The sequence below is a fragment of the Lissotriton vulgaris genome, chromosome 6, assembly GCF_964263255.1.
Source record: "Lissotriton vulgaris chromosome 6, aLisVul1.2, whole genome shotgun sequence".
Lineage (NCBI taxonomy): Eukaryota > Metazoa > Chordata > Amphibia > Caudata > Salamandridae > Lissotriton > Lissotriton vulgaris.
The window spans coordinates 1,552,762,936-1,552,781,371 of NC_141694.1; the positions used below are offsets into that span (position 1 = coordinate 1,552,762,936).

The following is an 18,436-nucleotide window of genomic DNA, read 5'->3' on the forward strand; positions in this document are numbered from 1 at the left end:
TGCCACCTCAACCCCTCCCTCGGTCAAGACCTCTCCCAGTTCCTCTCACCTTCCAGATCCAGTCAAGCCACAGTTCAACAGAGACACATAGAACGCCCAAAGCACAAAACTCAGCCACTTTCTAAAAGTGTGGTTTCTGAACACACAGTGACGAAATCACCTTCACAGAAAGATGTGTTACTGTGAGTTCATACATACTAAACTTCACCTCTCCATTATAAACTTACAGGAAGCTAGGCTAACAAACACAACACCCAGCCTTCCCCCATTCTGTCCTATGGGCAAGATGGCCTTTCAGCAGTGAAAAATGAAATGGAGTGTTTTTCCCTGTCAGGACATAACACGCACCTTAGTATATGTCCTGCCTTTTATCTACACTGCACCCTGCCCTGGGATTACCCGGGACCTAGCACAGGGGTGCCCAATGTGTATGTAAAGGTGAAAGTAAGGCCTGACAAGTGGTTGCACTTGTAAGGACAACATTCTAACTTAGCACAGAGCATGCAGGCCCTACACTGCAGGCCCGGGTACCCACCTCCGCGCGCCTTTGCATTACTAGCTCTGGCACACACAGTGCACATCACTAAGGACTTTACTAGTAAGGCAAATATACCAATCATGGCCAACCAATTACTATTCCACTTTACGTAGGGAACACTTGTACTTTGTCACTGATCAGCAGTGGCAAAGCACCTAAAACATCTAAATTGGCAACTCTATGTCAGGAAAACGTCTAGGGGAAAGCCAAAAGTTTAGGGAACTTTAGCCAAAAAGGCCAAGTCCTACAAGGTTGAAAAATGTGATGAAATCTGGTGCGGGTTTGATGTAGGTGTAAAAGAGGAGTTAGTGGCGTAGCTAGCCTTTGGCCACCCGTGGTGGTCCTTGTATTTGCTGCCCCACGGCCACACTGAAGAGCAGGCAGGGCAGTGGCGTAGGAAGGGGGGTGCGGTGGGTACGGGCCGCCCCAGGTGTCATCTCTGAGGGGGGTGACAAAATGGAAAAAATATGTGTATTAAACACATATTTTTGCCATTTTGTCAAGTCAAGCTGGGGGTGACAAGAAATTTTCCGCACCGGGTACCACCTGACCATGCTACGCCACTGGGGGGGCGCTAGGGAGGAGGGTACTTCCTCTGATTGCAACCCCGCATCGAAGAGCACGTGAGGAGGGACGTGTTGCCAAGTAAGAGCGGGGTGAGGCCTCCAACCCCTCCCCCCCCACTTGCTACACCTTTGAGAAGAGTGGTGAGATGATTCCGCTTTGAGCTAGAAAACACACAAAAGGTGTTGGGAAGAATGCTTGCAAATAGGCTTAACCACTGGCAATCACTCTAGGTTGCTTTCCAACCCATTGATTTCTGCCTACTGTGACATTCTAGCCAAAGACCTGTCTTATGGAAATAAGTGTTAATCCTGCTCTTCATGGGAATAGTCCATCCCAAACTGCCAGACTCCTTCCAGAAAGGGACACAAACACCCCCATACTGGTTTCAGATGTGTTAGGTTTCGTTAGTGTGATATTGCTTGAATCCTGGGGCACTGCAATCAAGGGGCATACCTCTTGTCACTTTGGGTATTACATCAAAGATACAAATTGTGAAGAGAAGAATGCTTGCAAGTAGTCTAAACCACTGGCATTCACTCTGTGTAGCATTCTAACCTATAATGTTTTGCTCATTGTGACACTCCAAACTAATTTAAACCTATTAGGCCTGGTTAATGAGATGTAACTTGGGTACTGTGTCACAGCAAGCAAGGGACCCACTTCCAGGTATATCCTTAGCCACTTAAGGCGTCACATCAAATAATTATTGTGGCAGACCAGAGCTCAGTAGAGACATGAAAGAATCCTCCATTTGACCTGTTTTGTGAATATCAAATAAGCTCTGGCTAAGACAGGTTCCTCTCATTTGATTTTCTGAAAATTGTGCCACGTCCTCAGGTTAAGGCTGTACTGAAGAACACTAACCAGCACTGCTGTTGTGCACTAGACATTTCTTCTGCCATGGTGGTGCTGGAAAAAAGGAGGCCCAAAACATTGCTGCTGAAAATTAATCAGAGCCTCTTATTGCATTCTCCTCCAACGTAATATTAATATTTAAAGTGAATAATTGTTTAAATATCTCCCAAGACATGTACAATGGGTTTCTGTGATGAACAGAAGCAAATGGGAAGTATTGTGTCTATTTATAGTACAAACCGTACAAAACCCAAGTGAGGCATATGTTAATCCAGCTAGGAAACGGTAACATATATTTATAGATGTATGTTTGTACCACGTTTGCAACATTTCTGTTCACACAGAAAACACTAGTGCTGTTAGAAATCTAGACTGTTTGTGATATATGGCAAATTTCTGCAAAATTCATTTAGCCGGCACCTCTCACGACAAACGCGATACAAGCAAGCAAATGTTTTGAGAAAATATTTGGATGCAGGATAAAATGTTTCCCTGCGAGATACGACAAGAAAAAATAATGCCAGCATTTCGTATTATGCGAAAAGGCAAACATTTTGCATAATTTGTGTACTGCGCAATTCAGAAATTACACAAGATGACTCTGGTCTAATGATCACAGAAATATAATTTGCATCACTACATTTATGCATAGAACTGCATGCAGTATGCAGGTTTTGGTCAGCAAATGCAGTTTTTGGAACCTACGTATACCATGATCGACATAATGTAGAACCAAAATGCTACCCCCCAAATAAAACTATTGCATATTCAGGGGGTTCTTTTCACTTGCAAATCAAGCACCAGCAGGAGGGTATATTACACTCAAATAATACATTAAAACAGAAGGAGACATCGTCGATTTTCTCCTCTTAAAGCCAATCGAGCAACCTTAAAAGTGTCCATAAAATGAAAATAAAGCATTTGTCATCACCATCATGTAATATTCAATCATAATCTCTTCTACTACAAAATAACAAATCAAGGTGGCAAAGGTTAGAATTCAGAGTCCTGCATATTTATTGCTTCCGGTAATTGCTGGGTGCAATAAAGTAAATATGTGCACTCTAAGGACTATTGGTTAACATTCCTGGATTAGTATGTGGTTGTGCAGAACTATACAGTCCAACCATTATCACCCGCCCACCTTTGGTTACTGGAGTGAACACTTGACACACGCTTGCATTATGTCTTATTAATATCCTGTTGAGTGTAACTGATGCACAAAATCAACTCTAGCATGAGTAATAATCCAACCCCAGTGTATACTGGCCCCAGCCTAAACTGGTCATGCCCATGTCTCACTTTTGCTCTTAAAATATACACTCACAAGGTAGCCATCACGCTCCAATGAGGCGTGGATGACTTGAGGTCGAATGAGTGTCTCATGTCCCCGGCCACATGGAACAACGCTGATCCATTGGTTAAAAGTGCTTATCAGAATAAGTGGATAAAAGGGAAGACACTCACAACATCAATTTATAGTGAAACCACCATTAAATGCCCTTATTACAAATTCCATTCTCCATCATCAGTTGAACCTGGTGAAGCTTCAAGCAATACATGTGTAAAGCTGTACCTGAAGCTGCAAGTAATGCATAAGCATACAATCTGAAGCTGCAAGTCATACATAGGTATACAACCTGAAGCTGCAAGTAATGCATAAGTATACAACCTGAAGATGCAAGTAATGCATAAGTATACAACCTGAAGCTGCAAGTCATACATAGGTATACAACCTGAAGCTGCAAGTAATGCATATGTACACAACATGAAGCTGCAAGTAATGCATAAGTATACAACCTGAAGCTGCAAGTCATACATAGGTAAACAACCTGAAGCTGCAAGTAATGCATAAGTATACAACCTGAAGCTGCAAGTCATACATAGGTATACAACCTGAAGCTGCAAGTAATGCATAAGTATACAACCTGAAGCTGCAAGTCATACATAGGTATACAACCTGAAGCTGCAAGTAATGCATTAGTACACAACATGAAGCTGCAAGTAATGCATAAGTATACAACCTGAAGCTGCAAGTCATACATAGGTAAACAACCTGAAGCTGCAAGTAATGCATAAGTATACAACCTGAAGCTGCAAGTCATACATAGGTATACAACCTGAAGCTGCAAGTCATACATAGGTATACAACCTGAAGCTGCAAGTAATGCATTAGTACACAACATGAAGCTGCAAGTAATGCATAAGTATACAACCTGAAGCTGCAAGTCATACATAGGTAAACAACCTGAAGCTGCAAGTAATGCATAAGTATACAACCTGAAGCTGCAAGTCATACATAGGTATACAACCTGAAGCTGCAAGTAATGCATAAGTATACAACCTGAAGCTGCAAGTCATACATAGGTATACAACCTGAAGCTGCAAGTAATGCATTAGTACACAACATGAAGCTGCAAGTAATGCATAATTATACAACCTGAAGCTGCAAGTCATACATAGGTAAACAACCTGAAGCTGCAAGTAATGCATAAGTATACAACCTGAAGCTGCAAGTCATACATAGGTATACAACCTGAAGCTGCAAGTAATGCATAAGTATACAACCTGAAGCTGCAAGTCATACATAGGTATACAACCTGAAGCTGCAAGTAATGCATAAGTATACAGCCTGAAGCTGCAAGTCATACATAGGTATACAGCCTGAAGCTGCAAGTCATACATAGGTATACAACCTGAAGCTGCAAGTAATGCATCAGTAAACAACCTGAATCTGCAAGTAATACATAGCTATACAATCTGAAGCTGCAAGTCATACATGGGTATACAACCTGAAGCTGCAAGGAATGTATGAGTACACAACCTGCAACTGCAAGTAATACATAAGTAAACAACCTGAAGCTGCAAGTAATGCACGAGTAAACAACCTGAAGCTGCAAGGAATCTATGAGTACACAACCTACAGCTGCAAGTAATACATAGGTATACAACCTGAAGCTGCAAGTAAATCATAAGTATACAATCTGAAGCTGCAAGTAATGCATGAGTACACAACCTGCAGCTGCAAGTAATACATGAGTAAACAACCTGAAGCTGCAAGTAATACATGAGTAAACAACCTGAAGCTGCAAGTAATACATAGGTATACAACCTGAAGCTCCAAGTCATACATAGGTATACAATCTGAAGCTGCAAGTCATACATAGCAATACAACCTGAAGCTGCAAGTAATGTATGAGCAAATTGGAAGCTGCAGTAGTACATACGTAAACTTATTTACAATACACACTGTTCTAAAACAAATTGCATGGTACTATGTATGTATGCGCTGTATATGATACGCAACTGATCGATCTAGAAAGTAAATCTGTCTATATGCTTACAGAATCATTAGACCAGAAGGCACAGTCACCACCTAGCAAGAAATGCAAGGGGAAGAAACCAGAAAAGTCAAAGAATGACAGTGATGGTATGTAACACAACTTTTCCAAATTATTCATTAGTTTTTACGTTAGAAGGGACCCTTTCACTGTGAATTATGTAGAATAGTTAAACTGCAATGTTATCAATGCAAGGCTTTTTCTGTTCTTCATTTACTTTTCACCTGTCGATAATTGCATTCTAAGTAATGCTGCAGAGTATGGATAATTCTTTCCAGTCTTTTGTGTCGGTCTAATGATCCTCCTCCTGGGAGAACAGCATTCAGATCTTTCCTTGTAAAGTGATAAATGGTTCATGCCTTTTTTAAAATATGCCTGGGACAGAAGATAGCTAGGCTCCAGGACGCAAGATCTCATGTGTCAATCAAAACCATAGGTGGAAGGCTTTAAAACAATTCAGTCTTCTATAAATCGATCAAACATCAAACGTACAGAATCTAAATATTGACACTGACCATCAGCTTTTAAAAGAGGAGTGAAACGTTTGCTTACATTGTTATTGCCGAATTAGAACCCTCAAATACACCCCCTCTATGAATTTTTTTTATTTATAATGACAATCTTATATGTTCAAGGTTTGGTGGTACTGCTGTTATACATAAGAGAACTTGAAGCTGATTTGTTGGGTTAAAGCACTTGCTGTAGCGCACTGTGTGTATTATACAAGTCATAGCTTTAAATTCTGGATCTGGAAGGGTTGCTTTAGGCGTTCATTCTTCAGTAGTTGATACATGAATATTATTAGGATGGATAATAGTAACCTGTGCTATTTATCAAAGATTAACGCTGAAATATGGATACATCTGGGATAAACTACCCCATGCCAAACATTATAAGAATATTGAAATTGATTGAGGAGTTGCCTGACCTTACAGATGAATAAGGAGAACGAGGCCAAAGTCCGAGTTTTTTTATATGGTCATTGAACTCTGAGGTGATTTGCAATATCCTTATAATGCATCACTAGAGGTCCAGTCTGCAGATTTAATTATGTTCTGTGACCTGCCTTTCCTGTCGGCTGTTGGCTCTGGTAGCAACCATTGTGAAGTCAAATCTCAACTGCATTAACTTATTGCAATTGAACAACGTTAGGCACATTGGCATGTTTTCTGATGCGGAGAGACAAGCAGCTGCTAAGGGCATGTTTAAACGGCAGGAGAAACCACCTGAGAAGGCAGTCATGCCGGCGGCTGAGGCACCCAATAACCAATTGACTGTTACCATGACATAGCTTGAAAGACTCCACGAACGGGAGATACGGAAATAGTGGGAGGCAACAAGTCTTACGAACTACATTGAAGAGGAGAGAGTACCCCGGGGGCTTAGGGTCAACACAGTTCCATCATATGAAAGCCCGGACCCCAACTACTCACAGACTGGTTTGAACACACCGCAACCTATTGTGAAGGGACTCTGAAGATACTAGTAAAATATGCTTGGAGCGACAGAGAAAGAGCGTTAGCTGAAATTTCATTAGTCAATGCCGAACTAGATAAAGAAACAGAGCCGCGGATAATAACATCTATCGGGCAGATGAAAGATCAAATGAAAGCTCGGCTTGTCAAATATAAAACGAAAATTAGGCTTCGCAAACAAGAAAAATACGAACGTGACGCAAATGATTACCAGACAGGACGCGTATTAACACATGCGAAGAAATATGATGCTCCTCGCAAAGCTTTACAGAAAGGAACAGGCGGGAGTGCTGGAGCGGCAACCGCAACTGACGCAGTTACTTCGGAGTCCGACGTAACCGAAAATGAGTCTGGAGGAGATCAATCCGATCCGGATGAACGGGGCAGCAACCGAACATCCAAAGCAACCCAGCCTGGAAGAAGTAAGAGAACCCCTTTTCAAGAGGAATTCGAGGTGATAAAGAAATCCTGGCTCCGGGGCGGAAAGAACAAACCGCCGGATGCGGGAACATCGGGATCAGGAAAACAAGGAGGACAAAGAGGGCAGGAGGCGGCAAGAAAAGGCAGAGGAGGCACAGGAGCTTCCCGCTGGTCGAACCGCAACCGCAACAAAAAGAAGCACCATCCAGTTCCATTGGCCCTGAAGATCAAGCCAATCTAACAGTGGTGAATTTAACAGCAAGAGAACTTACGAACCAAGAAGAGGAAGTTCTTAGCCTCGGACTAACATTCTGTCCCAACAATATGTTGGAGTATACACAAACAAAGATTGACTTGTTCCGCTTTACACGGAAATTAAAACTCCATAAACACTTCAAATTGCGCCCCCATTTGCATGATAGAGGTAAAAAAGGACCCAGGATAACTGCAACTGATGCCTTAAGCAGTAGAGACTTGCACACAGTCGAGATCCTAGAGGACCTAGAGATGGAGCACACCTCGAATATTGAACATCTGGATGTGGCACAAAGAGCAGAACTGCAAGGAGTGGAACAGGATAGAGAGGAAAACGGATTTAAATCTGTCTCTATCTTTGTTCCCCAGTCCCCTTGGGACGCCATTGATGTATTTACGGAGGCAATGAACAACGATTTAATGAAATATCGAAAAGCTGACCACCATATCCATGAACATAATATCACGGAACAACAAAGAAATGCCCTGATGACCCTAATGACAGACAAAAACATCGTGTTGAAACCCTCGGATAAAGGGGGGAATGTGGTTTTAATGAGTAGGGACTATTATAAGGAGGAAGCTCTGAAGCAACTCTCAGATGAGAAATTTTATAAAAAATGTACCAATGAAATTTACCAACAAAGTATAAGTGAATACGACGAACTAATTCAAAAATGGTGCGATCTTCAGATGCTGAGCAGAGATGAACATTTGTTCCTGCGAAACAACTGTCCCATGACACCGACATTTTACCACCTCCCTAAATTACATAAAAACTGTGACCGCCCTCCAGGCCGTCCAATCATTTCCTCCATTGGGAGTTTGACAGAGAACATGTCCCGATTTGTCGATAATGTCCTGTTCCCCTTGGTGTCTAATTTGAAATCTTACATCAAAGACACAAAAGACTTCTTGGTGAAAATACAGGATTTGGAATGGGAGTCGGGGTACTTACTGATTGTATTGGACATTACTAGCTTGTATACAAGCATCGTACATCACCTTGGCCTGGAAGCGGTCAGGCATGCTTTAGAACAGCGTCAACTGCGTTTTGCCAGACATAATAACATGATTCTGGAGTTTTTTGAATTTTGCCTGCCCCACAATATATTCCTATTTGAGGATCAATTGTACATACAGAGGTCTGGGACAGCGATGGGCACCTGCTTTGCTCCCAGCTACGCAAATTTATTCGTGGGCTGGTGGGAGGAGCAGGTGCCCAGGAGCTGCAAGGTCAGGGAGCAGGAGGGGACAGTGGTATGTTGGCATCGTTACATCGATGATTTGTTCATCGTATGGAACGGTGGAAGAGAGACAGCAGATGAGTATATAAATATACTCAATAACAACAACTTGAATATGCACTTCTCAGGTTCGGTTAGTCCGGTGGCAGCGGAGTATCTGGATCTGAGAATATTTATTGAAGGAGAACATCTTCACACCACCCTATATAGGAAGGAAACTGCTGGCAATTCGACACTCTTTGCCAGCAGCAGCCACCCTCCCCAACTCATCAATAGCATTCCCTATGGGTAGCTATTGAGGCTCCGCAGAAATTGCTCCAGAGATTCCGACTTCGAGGCGGCTGCCTCGGAGTGCGTATCCCGCTTTAAAATAAGGGGGTATGGCGAAAAACTGCTGAAAAAGACACTGAATAAAGTAAGGAAGATTGAGAGAGGAACTCTTCTCACCTCTAACCCCACAAGGGGAGAACGTGGGAAAGAGGTAACCAATAGCAAAGGGAAATTCAGGTTAATCATCCCATATTCATCAGGGGCAAAAGATCTGAGAATGATGCTAAATAAAAACTGGCACATCCTGTTGACCGATAATGTACTCAAGAAGGACCTACCGACTTACCCACTTTTAACTTTCAGCAAAGCGCGATCAGTTGGTGATATGCTGGTTACCAGCCACTTTGAAAAACCTGCCCCCAGAGTAAATACTCTAAGGGACCGAAAAGGCTTTTACCCCTGCGGCCGCTGCAAAGCGTGCGCAGGTAGTAAACGGGTCCTGTCGTATACAATAACGGAAACAGGGAGAAAAATGATTATTAATAAATTCATTTCCTGTAGTACACAGTATGCGGTCTATTGCTTGCACTGTCCGTGTGGCCCCTGCTACATCGGAAGTACAATTAAAGAGCTTAAACTAAGAATATTAGAACATCTTAGAGTGATAGACAAGGCAGACCCAGCCTACCCGGTGGCTCGCCACTTTGCTGAGGTACACGGGCGGGATCGAAATAAACTACAATATTTTGGAATAGATATTGTGCCTCCTAATGTAAGTGGCGGTGACCGCTTGAGGCGACTCCGGAGGTTGGAGTCACGATATATAATAGACCTTTCCACAAAATATCCCAAAGGTCTTAACAGTGGGGAAGAGATGGCATTCCATCTAGGTAAATAAGAGATATAGCTCACAGTAAAGAATGAAGAACTTGAACACTGTATGAGCACAACTGTGTAATGTGGACTAAAGTTATCTCGAACTCATCTCTTAATATGCTGTCCCCTTGAGTAACACAATTGTTCTGTGCATCTGATATTTGATATTTGTTATGATATTCGTTTTGGTAACTTTTAATTGAAATCTCGATCAGATCTGACTCGATCTGATGTGATTCTTTTTTTCTGAAACTATGAACTCCTGATTGTTAAATGATGAAATTTTGAAATTTTGAATCTTATAATCTGAGGCAAATACTGTAGCATTCATGAATTATGCTAATAGCGAAGTAATCATGCAATCATGAATTGGAAATGAATTGGGAATGTCTCAGAATACCGTTATGATTTTGTCTCAGTGGGCGAAAGTTTTTTCTCTCTGAATTAGTTATCTAGGCCCATGGAACCATAACTGCTTTTCAAACTAACAGTTTTTAGATACACACAGAGAGATAACTCTATATGATTTATTTATTTATAGAGTTGATTGAACTAATGTAATGCCATGCCTCTTTTTCCGCTGATAATCTCTCGCATCTGTATGTTAAGTTTGCTTTTCCCTTTCAAGAATAATCCTCCCGCATATTCCGAGTATGGAATGAATATATATTTTTGAATATAGATGGAAATGTTGACATGAAATGATGAAGGACACTAGCCGATCCACGGCTTGATCTTTTGGTTATGTTAAGAACAATTTGAATAACATATGCATCACTGTTTTCAAAAAGCGTTTGCCCATCTGTGGGCTGTATTACATCCAACTGTATTGACTGGTTGAGATATAAGACACATCAAAAGTCATTCCAAGATGGCGCGCACTTTGAGCAATGTGATGATAGTCCTTTGTCAATGTCCATGCTCACGACCATTTGAAAGCTTTAGTAACATGTTGATAATGCATTTGGTGTAACACACACTGACGAAGGCAGCACGCCGAAACGCGTCTGTGTGAGCCCCTTCCGCGAAATAAAATCAGCGTGATTGGCAAAAACCCCCTTCGAGTGCTGTTTGTCTTCTTCACTAATGAGGAAGAGTTGGAGCGCTATATATATATATGTATATATATATATATATATATAAAGTTCCACAATTTGTCCAAGACGAAACGCACTCGCATCAGGCAAAATCAAACGGCAGCGAACCAGAGTCAGCATGTTCCCTCCTTTATTCGTTAGCCCAACGCGTTTCAAATTTTAACATCCTTGCTCACGGGCAGACGGCATCTGAAACAAAAGATCGTCTTTAGGGACTGTCCTTAAATACCCACATTTCTCATTTCTCATTGATAACCCTCCAGTGAGTGTATAAATTCTCCAAGCATTGTGGGATTGGTAGTCCATGATACAAAATCACCATATTCAAATGTCGTCAAAATTGTTGGATTAATGTTTTTTACTGAACCCTGATAAGTTTTGGAAGTCCATACACAACACTGGCAAGCAAATACAGCCACCTGATGCTCTGCCAGGCTCAACTGTCGTGAAGCCCCAGATCCGCCTTCCAAGTATGGGCGGGGGTGCGATTCCACGGCTGGACCGCCGTGATATGTAAAGTTCCACAATTATATATATATATATTAATTAGGGATTGTGTTTATTTACCCAAAATTAAAAACTTGTAGTTGATTGCAAAATGTGCATATTTGCAGAAACTAGCTGCCTAGGGAATTTTGGCTGCATTTATGAAATGTGTTGAAAGCTGATTGTTGATCGATAGTTTATAAAACCTCATTTCTGATATCGTGTTCTTAGTACCATTACTTACACTCTTATTGTTATTTTATTACACCTGTGGAAGTATTTCATCTTCTGTATTGCAAAAACATTTTACAAAATTTTCGAAATTAATTACCAAAATATTACTTCATGATGGCTGAGACTGTAAGGTTGGGCTAGCTCCTCTCTGAACCTATAGGTCTCTGTAACGTGAGCTGCAGCACTGCTCTCTGACCATAACTAATCTATCTGCTCTCTAGTTCTGTGTAATTTGATGATTCTCGATCATGCCATGCTATAGATAATGTATTGGAAGGGCAATTATGGTAAGGAATGTAGACATGAGGAAGGGTGGTAATTGCACGTTTAAAGCAACGAAAAGCCATCTTTAATACCCAGATTGTACTCTGCTAGAAATATCAATGGCTTTCGAGACACTCTCTAAGGAAATTGTATAGCAAATGCAATGTTTTGCCACCATTTTTCAAATTTCCAAGGTTTTCTTGATGAGGCAAACCGTGAACGTTACTTTGCACACATTTATACGACCAGTGTGCAGTAAAATGCCCTGTTTTAGACGTTTTATGAATTTTCCAAAGATGCTCTCAGAGCTATAGCACCAATCGAACCTCCATTGAGCACATAGAGCTTGTTGACTCATTACGATCTAGGATACATATTTACGACCCACCCACGCTTGTGAATGTTAACCAGCTGCCATAATACAAACACCTCTCATCAAATATTTTTTTGATAATAACGCCTGTAAAATTGTTTTTTCTTAAGAACCTTGACAAATATGTTTAGGAGGCGAATTGTATCATGACATTTTTGCAAATTGTAAATACCAGTAACCCTACCTTTTAGTTCTTTGTTTAGAATGTGTTAAAAGGTCCACTCTTTGCCTTTGAATTCATTCCATATGCTGGAGGTGTCAAAAGAAAGTTTAACCCCTTCCCTGCGGGGGGCTTTCACCTCCTGTGCGGTGGGAGGAGAGCCGCGCGCGGCGCCGCCGTGCTGGTGACGAGCTCAGCTAGTCATGAGGCACAGCGGAGCTGCACTCATGATGAGCTGAGCTCATCACGGCCACACCCGTTTTTCGAACGTTCAGCACAGTGGAGAAATTATCCCGCGTGCGAACTTTCCAACGGCTGTGACGAGCTCAGCTCGTCATGAGTGCAGCTCAACCGTGCCTCATGACGAGCTGAGCTTGTCATTAGCACGCAACGGGTTAAACAGTTTGGTCTTCCCAGCTCCTAATGCACCGCATGTAGGAATGTTCTGTCCTAAATCCAAGCCTGCGTCCTTGTGTATGACAACTGGGGCTATGGATTGCAGAAATCTATACCTTTTTTTGAAGTATTTGTAGTTTTCATGCATTATTTGAACAATTTATCACTATTTCTAAAACTGAAAACGGATGGAAACCATTGTTTCCAACGTATTGATGCATTTATTTGACAGCTGTCTATAATGCGTACCAGACAGCTTTATATATACATTCAACAGTATACAGTAAAGCTGGAAGGGTCTGTTGTAAACTAGAACTTTGAGATCGACCATTTTTTTAGGTCTCGCTAAAGTCAGCGCATGCGCTGCTCTTGCGAGAAATTTAGTAGGTGGTTTAAAAGTGCTACCCAGGCCGGCCACCAGCTTTCTATTACACGCACAAGCGCGCTCGATGTGCACAGCACTTTTTCCTGTCGCATGCGCACGTTCGCACAACTCGCGTTTTACATTTTTTTTAATTTCATTTTGCGGCCGTGTGGAGTTACTTTTACGGCAGCGCGGCCAATGCTTGTGTCTCAGAAGTAGGCATGTGTTTTTCAGACTGGCCCCAGCAGGGCCCTTTGTCACCTCTCCCTACGCCTCCATCTCTCTCTCTCTCTCCCCCTCCCCCCCCTTCAACAGGGACCAGGCCGGAAACATTCTGTTCCTCACATTCTATGCATACGCCCTGTAATCATGGCAGGCACAGATAACACCCTGGACATAGGATGATTAGCCGCCGTCAGCAGCAGGTACTGCAATTACTAGCTTTGGGGGAAGTCTGCATCTTAAGGTGACAGGCACACCGCCCGCAGGTGGTTCGGAAGGTGCGTGGGACACTGGGAGTATATCTATTGTGTTATATACATAGCACTTTAAGCAACGGGTTAGTGTTCTTACGCACAGCATCAACGCCTTCCTTAAAATACAGAGATTATTTTGCAAGTAGCGCCACTGTGAGGCACTTTGGATTAAGTTCATCATATCAGGGGATGCCCTGAGGGTGCTGGGGACTATATTGCCATGATAGTGCCAGTTGCTCACATTCCTTTCCAGTCAGAGCCTCACACTTGTGCCCTCTCCAAGCTTTTCACATGTCCCATGTGCCCCAATCGCCTCATCCTAGCCACGTGACCCAAGCTCGCTGAGCTGTACCTGAGTGCCCCTGTAACCTCACACAGGCTGCCCAGTGCACCTCTTCTGTGTCCAATATTCCCCACACTATATAGGCCCACTTACTGATGTGTATTATGCCCCAGACTCCCCAGACTATCCATATGGTATCAGGGCTTCATTCTGTCCATACTCCACAAAACCCCCTCGCTGACTGTGTCCCCCAAGCCCCTCTCTAACTGACAATATACCCAAAGGTTGTCCCACCCCCAATGTGCCCCAAGCTCTTCACCTGTCCACGTGCCAAAGTTTGTCACAATGCAAAAACGTGTTCCATATTCCTCGCAGTTTGTGTGCCCAAAGCAGTGCTCACGGGAGGCATGGAAGAATGGGGGTTCCTCTGCAGGGTTGGATTGGGATCAAAAATCGGACAGGGCACACCAAAAAAAAGCGTTGGCATAGCCAATAGATCTCGCCTTTGGGACCTTATAAATGTTTAGCCATGCAACAGTTGATGTTGTTGCACCAAGGATATTGTGCTGGATAAATAAACACTTATAAGGTCCCAAAGGCTAGAGCTATTGGCTATGCCAGTGCTTGTGTTCGGATAGGGGGGTACTTCTGATGGTGGCGGCATGGAGCTCCCAATCCTGTGGCAATTCCTGAGAAGGATTTCTTCAGAGTCTCAATTTTTTTGAAGGAAGGTGTTTTCAGTAAAAGGGACTCCGTGTTTAGCAGAGAGCAGGAGCCAATGGAGGGTACTGCTTTGTAGATAATGTATTTAGGGATTTTCACGTGTATAGTTCTGGTAACAACACAGGCTAGTTCAAACAGACTTGCTGCTCTGATTGGTGCAGTTTGAAAGAGATTATGGGTGATGTTCTTAAGTTCTAGCTCTAGCGCTTAATCTTGCTGTTGTGCTGAAGGCAGGTTTTAATTGGACCAGATGCATTTTGAGAATACCGGGCAGAAAGCAGGTGCCATAATGGATGCTTGAGTGTGCCATTGATTGGACAACAGTTTATAGGTCTTCTGGAGGGATGAGGAACTTGATTCCCCAAAGGAAAGCTGATGTGGACCTGAAGTCAAGTTCTTATCAACTGTAAGACCTATGAATGTTTCATTCTCCACTAAAGATATCCTGCAGTACTTATTCGTCTTGGCTGGTTTGCCCAGGGGTAGTACAATTTGGTGAAGAAAACAGCAAGAAATCAATGTTATGAGGGTTATATTTAAGATGACATCAAAACATCCACACTTGAAGATCGGTTAGGGTAGTTACAAGACTCTCTATGGCTTCAGGGAATTATACTTTCATGTATAGCTTAATGTCATAGGTGTAAAGACAGAAGGAAATATTGGGTAGTTAGGGAGGCAGGTGAGGGGTTCAATTGTCAATATTGCCAGGGACTCTTCTGGCCCCTCTTCTGGAGGGCCAAGGTGTTTGAGATAGGGCTGAAAAGCTTGATTTGTTGTGCTAGTGTAAATTGTAATCAACTTAGGACCGTAGCCTTGATTTCCATTCATTTTTCCAGGGTTCATAGCCTTGTGGCGTAGCTGAAGGTGTCAAAGTTGGTAGAAAAATCATGGAGAACAAGAAGGCATGTCATGTACTGAGACATTCATCAACTATATATAGTTTTGGTGTCTCTGTGTTGCAGCCTGACAAGAAGCCATAATGGGAAATATCAAGTAGTTTGTGTTCTTCTATGAGGTTTTTTAGTTGTTTTCCGGACAGTGTTTCAGACTCTTTGAGACTAAGGAGAGACATGATATTGTAGTGAAGGCACACATTGCTTATGTTAGCATAGGCTTATTAGAAGTTAAACGCCATTTTACCTTTTTGCTGCTTTTGCACACAACACTGCATATAACTGTTGTTGTAAGTTAGACTGCTTGAAATTGCTTCACATGAGAACGGCTTGTTTTCAACATCCCTAGACTTACATTGCGTCTTTAGTCTGTACAGTGAGTGCAGAAGCCTTCAAGGTTATCATAACAATGGTAGATGTTATTCGGACTGATCGGCTCACGCTCTAGACACAACATGCACACAGCTGCATCTAACTGAAATTCTAGCACCTTTATTATTGCACTGCATGCATGATTAGAGCACTTGGAGAAAATCCGTTTCCAGAGAAAGAGCTTTTTGCAGATCCTGATGTGATTCATCTCTACTGATCTTGGAGGTATGGGGTTCCCCATTCAAGCCTACCTTCTATTATTTTATAAAAACCTAGTTCCTAGCTAAGGAGGGTGGTACACGAGGCACTATAGGTCCTGTTTCCACTATCATTATAATATGATTTCTCCTTTTGTGTTTTATAGAATTGTAATAATGCTGATCGTATTATTTTTAATCATATGCCTGCTTATGTTAGCAAAAATACTGCATCTTAGAGCACGTTGTTAAAATAAAAATGTTATAACTTTTCCGTGTCTGTATTTACTCACGTTGTGGACTGTTATGAGAATAAAACGAAAGAGTGTTCTTGATTCCCACCATTCCTGAGTGTATCCTAAGCCGCATGTTCTGGGTTGTCTAATCATTGGTACCTTTGTTATAGAACGAAGAGCTAATGAGACACTGATGATAGTCGGTTAGGGGTTCTAGGTACTGAGGTGAGTTTTTTGGTACACCACAATTCACTGAGGTCCTGGGTCTCTATGCACAGTTCTGTGTATGAGCAGAATCCCCGCAACATGGCTCACCTAATGATGTGGTATTATACTTGAGACTCTCAAGTAGTGCTTATAACGGTCCACAACACCCTAATTACTGTTTCCGGTTGACAGTGGTGAGGGATTAACCTACCTATATTTACATGGGTTTTTTCAAGCTTTATAATTTAAAAAGGTTCTTACTTTGAATTACTACCAATTGGTGCTATGTTACATTTGCATTGTCTTATCTCTACTGTGTCCTTATGGCTGACGTTGATATCCCACCGCATAGTAGGCTGGCCGTTCACAATCATTTGCAGGCGTTTGACGTCACCATGGAAGGCTTGGCAGTTGTTTTTGTGGCGAGTGCTGAAGCGGCGTACCCATTTGAACTCTTCTACTCATGGGTTACCTTTCCTGCAGTCAATGTAGCTTCTAATACGTTTCAAGTCTATACTCCCACAGCCGTGTCTCTACTCTACACCCCATATAGGACACTGGAGATTCCTATTACTGCCTGGCAGCATCGAGTTTGGTTTGATGGCGCCCTTCCCCACTCTGTAACGGCAGTTTGGTTAGGCCCTTTGTCTATTCCCAGGGCCACGTGGCCGGAATGGACGGTTACACGCCGCATCTGCGTTCCTTGAATGTTACTATAGATGACTTGCGTGTGCTCTATGCCTCCCTAGTTGGAGTGCATCGGGCTCTAGTGCAATACGTATCCCGCAATGTCCAGATGGGGCCACCTGGTGCTGTGGCACAACCAGCTGGACCAGCTGGGTTGAAAATGAATCCCGTCATGGTTAATTTGGTTATGGGCAAGTGGCCCCAGGATAAGGATGATATGCATTTTTGGCTTGCTGAGAAATTTGACCAGCTGGAAGCAGTATTTCTTAATACAACTCCTGTTGAGAAACACAGGATTCTAACAATAAGTTTGCAGAAAGACTTAATTCCAGAGGTTCCTGAATGTGAGATATTTGCGACAGTCATTGTGGAGGCTTATAAGACCATCGGCCGCAATAGTCTGGGTATTAGCCTTTTGCTAACACACCAGCACAGAAGCAAACACAGGCGGCGACTTCTAATAAAGATGAACGTCCCAATTTTCAAAAGCAGAATTGGAATAAGAATAAAAAACAGGGAAAAAAGCAACGGAAACAAGGGTCACGTCCTGGTTTGCCAATACCTGTGTCTACTGAGCGCACGTATGATTTGCGCGACCGCGCTAATATTAAATCCCCTGATTGTTTTCAGGTTCCTGATCAACGTTCTCCTTGCTCTTTGCAGGATACATCAGTCTCACCAACCGGTGTGAGAGAAGGCGGCAGAGGTCGGGGTGCCCAACAAAGCTGTGAGCAGCCCCGCAAGACGGAAGGTAAAGGCAAGCCAGATGACCTTCCACGTTAGCGACCCCAGTTTCAGAAGAAAAAAGTTGCTGCTTTAACAGCGACGTATGGATAGTGAGAACACAGCTTTGGAACCTGACATGGGCGCTGACACTGCTAGACTGCGCAACAGAAATTACAGTAGTGAAGGAAGCATTGCGTCCATTTCTGAAGGCGACATCAACTGACACGTTCGTTGCTGTTGAGACTGCTGACACTAGAGTGGCTCCCCCTGACAGATTTGATGAAATAGTCCATTTAATTGAAGGTGGCATACAGCATAAAATAAAGGGGATTTCAGCCCTTGTGGATAGTCTTGTGCGTAAACGGTTTAAGACCACACTTGACATATCTGGTAAACCAAAACAGTTCAGAAGATT

The 18,436-nt window shown here is 42.6% G+C and overlaps 1 protein-coding gene across 1 annotated transcript in view; it reads left to right on the plus strand.

Annotated features, from left to right (window-relative positions):
• Positions 1 to 18,436, plus strand: part of LOC147709132 (uncharacterized) — a 2,423,108-nt gene that overhangs the window by 1,567,170 nt on the left and 837,502 nt on the right. The window contains exon 6 of the mRNA XM_086925884.1: positions 5,307 to 5,390. Within this exon, the coding sequence (XP_086782010.1) occupies positions 5,307 to 5,390 (84 nt within the window). The remainder of the gene's footprint in view (positions 1 to 5,306; positions 5,391 to 18,436) is intronic.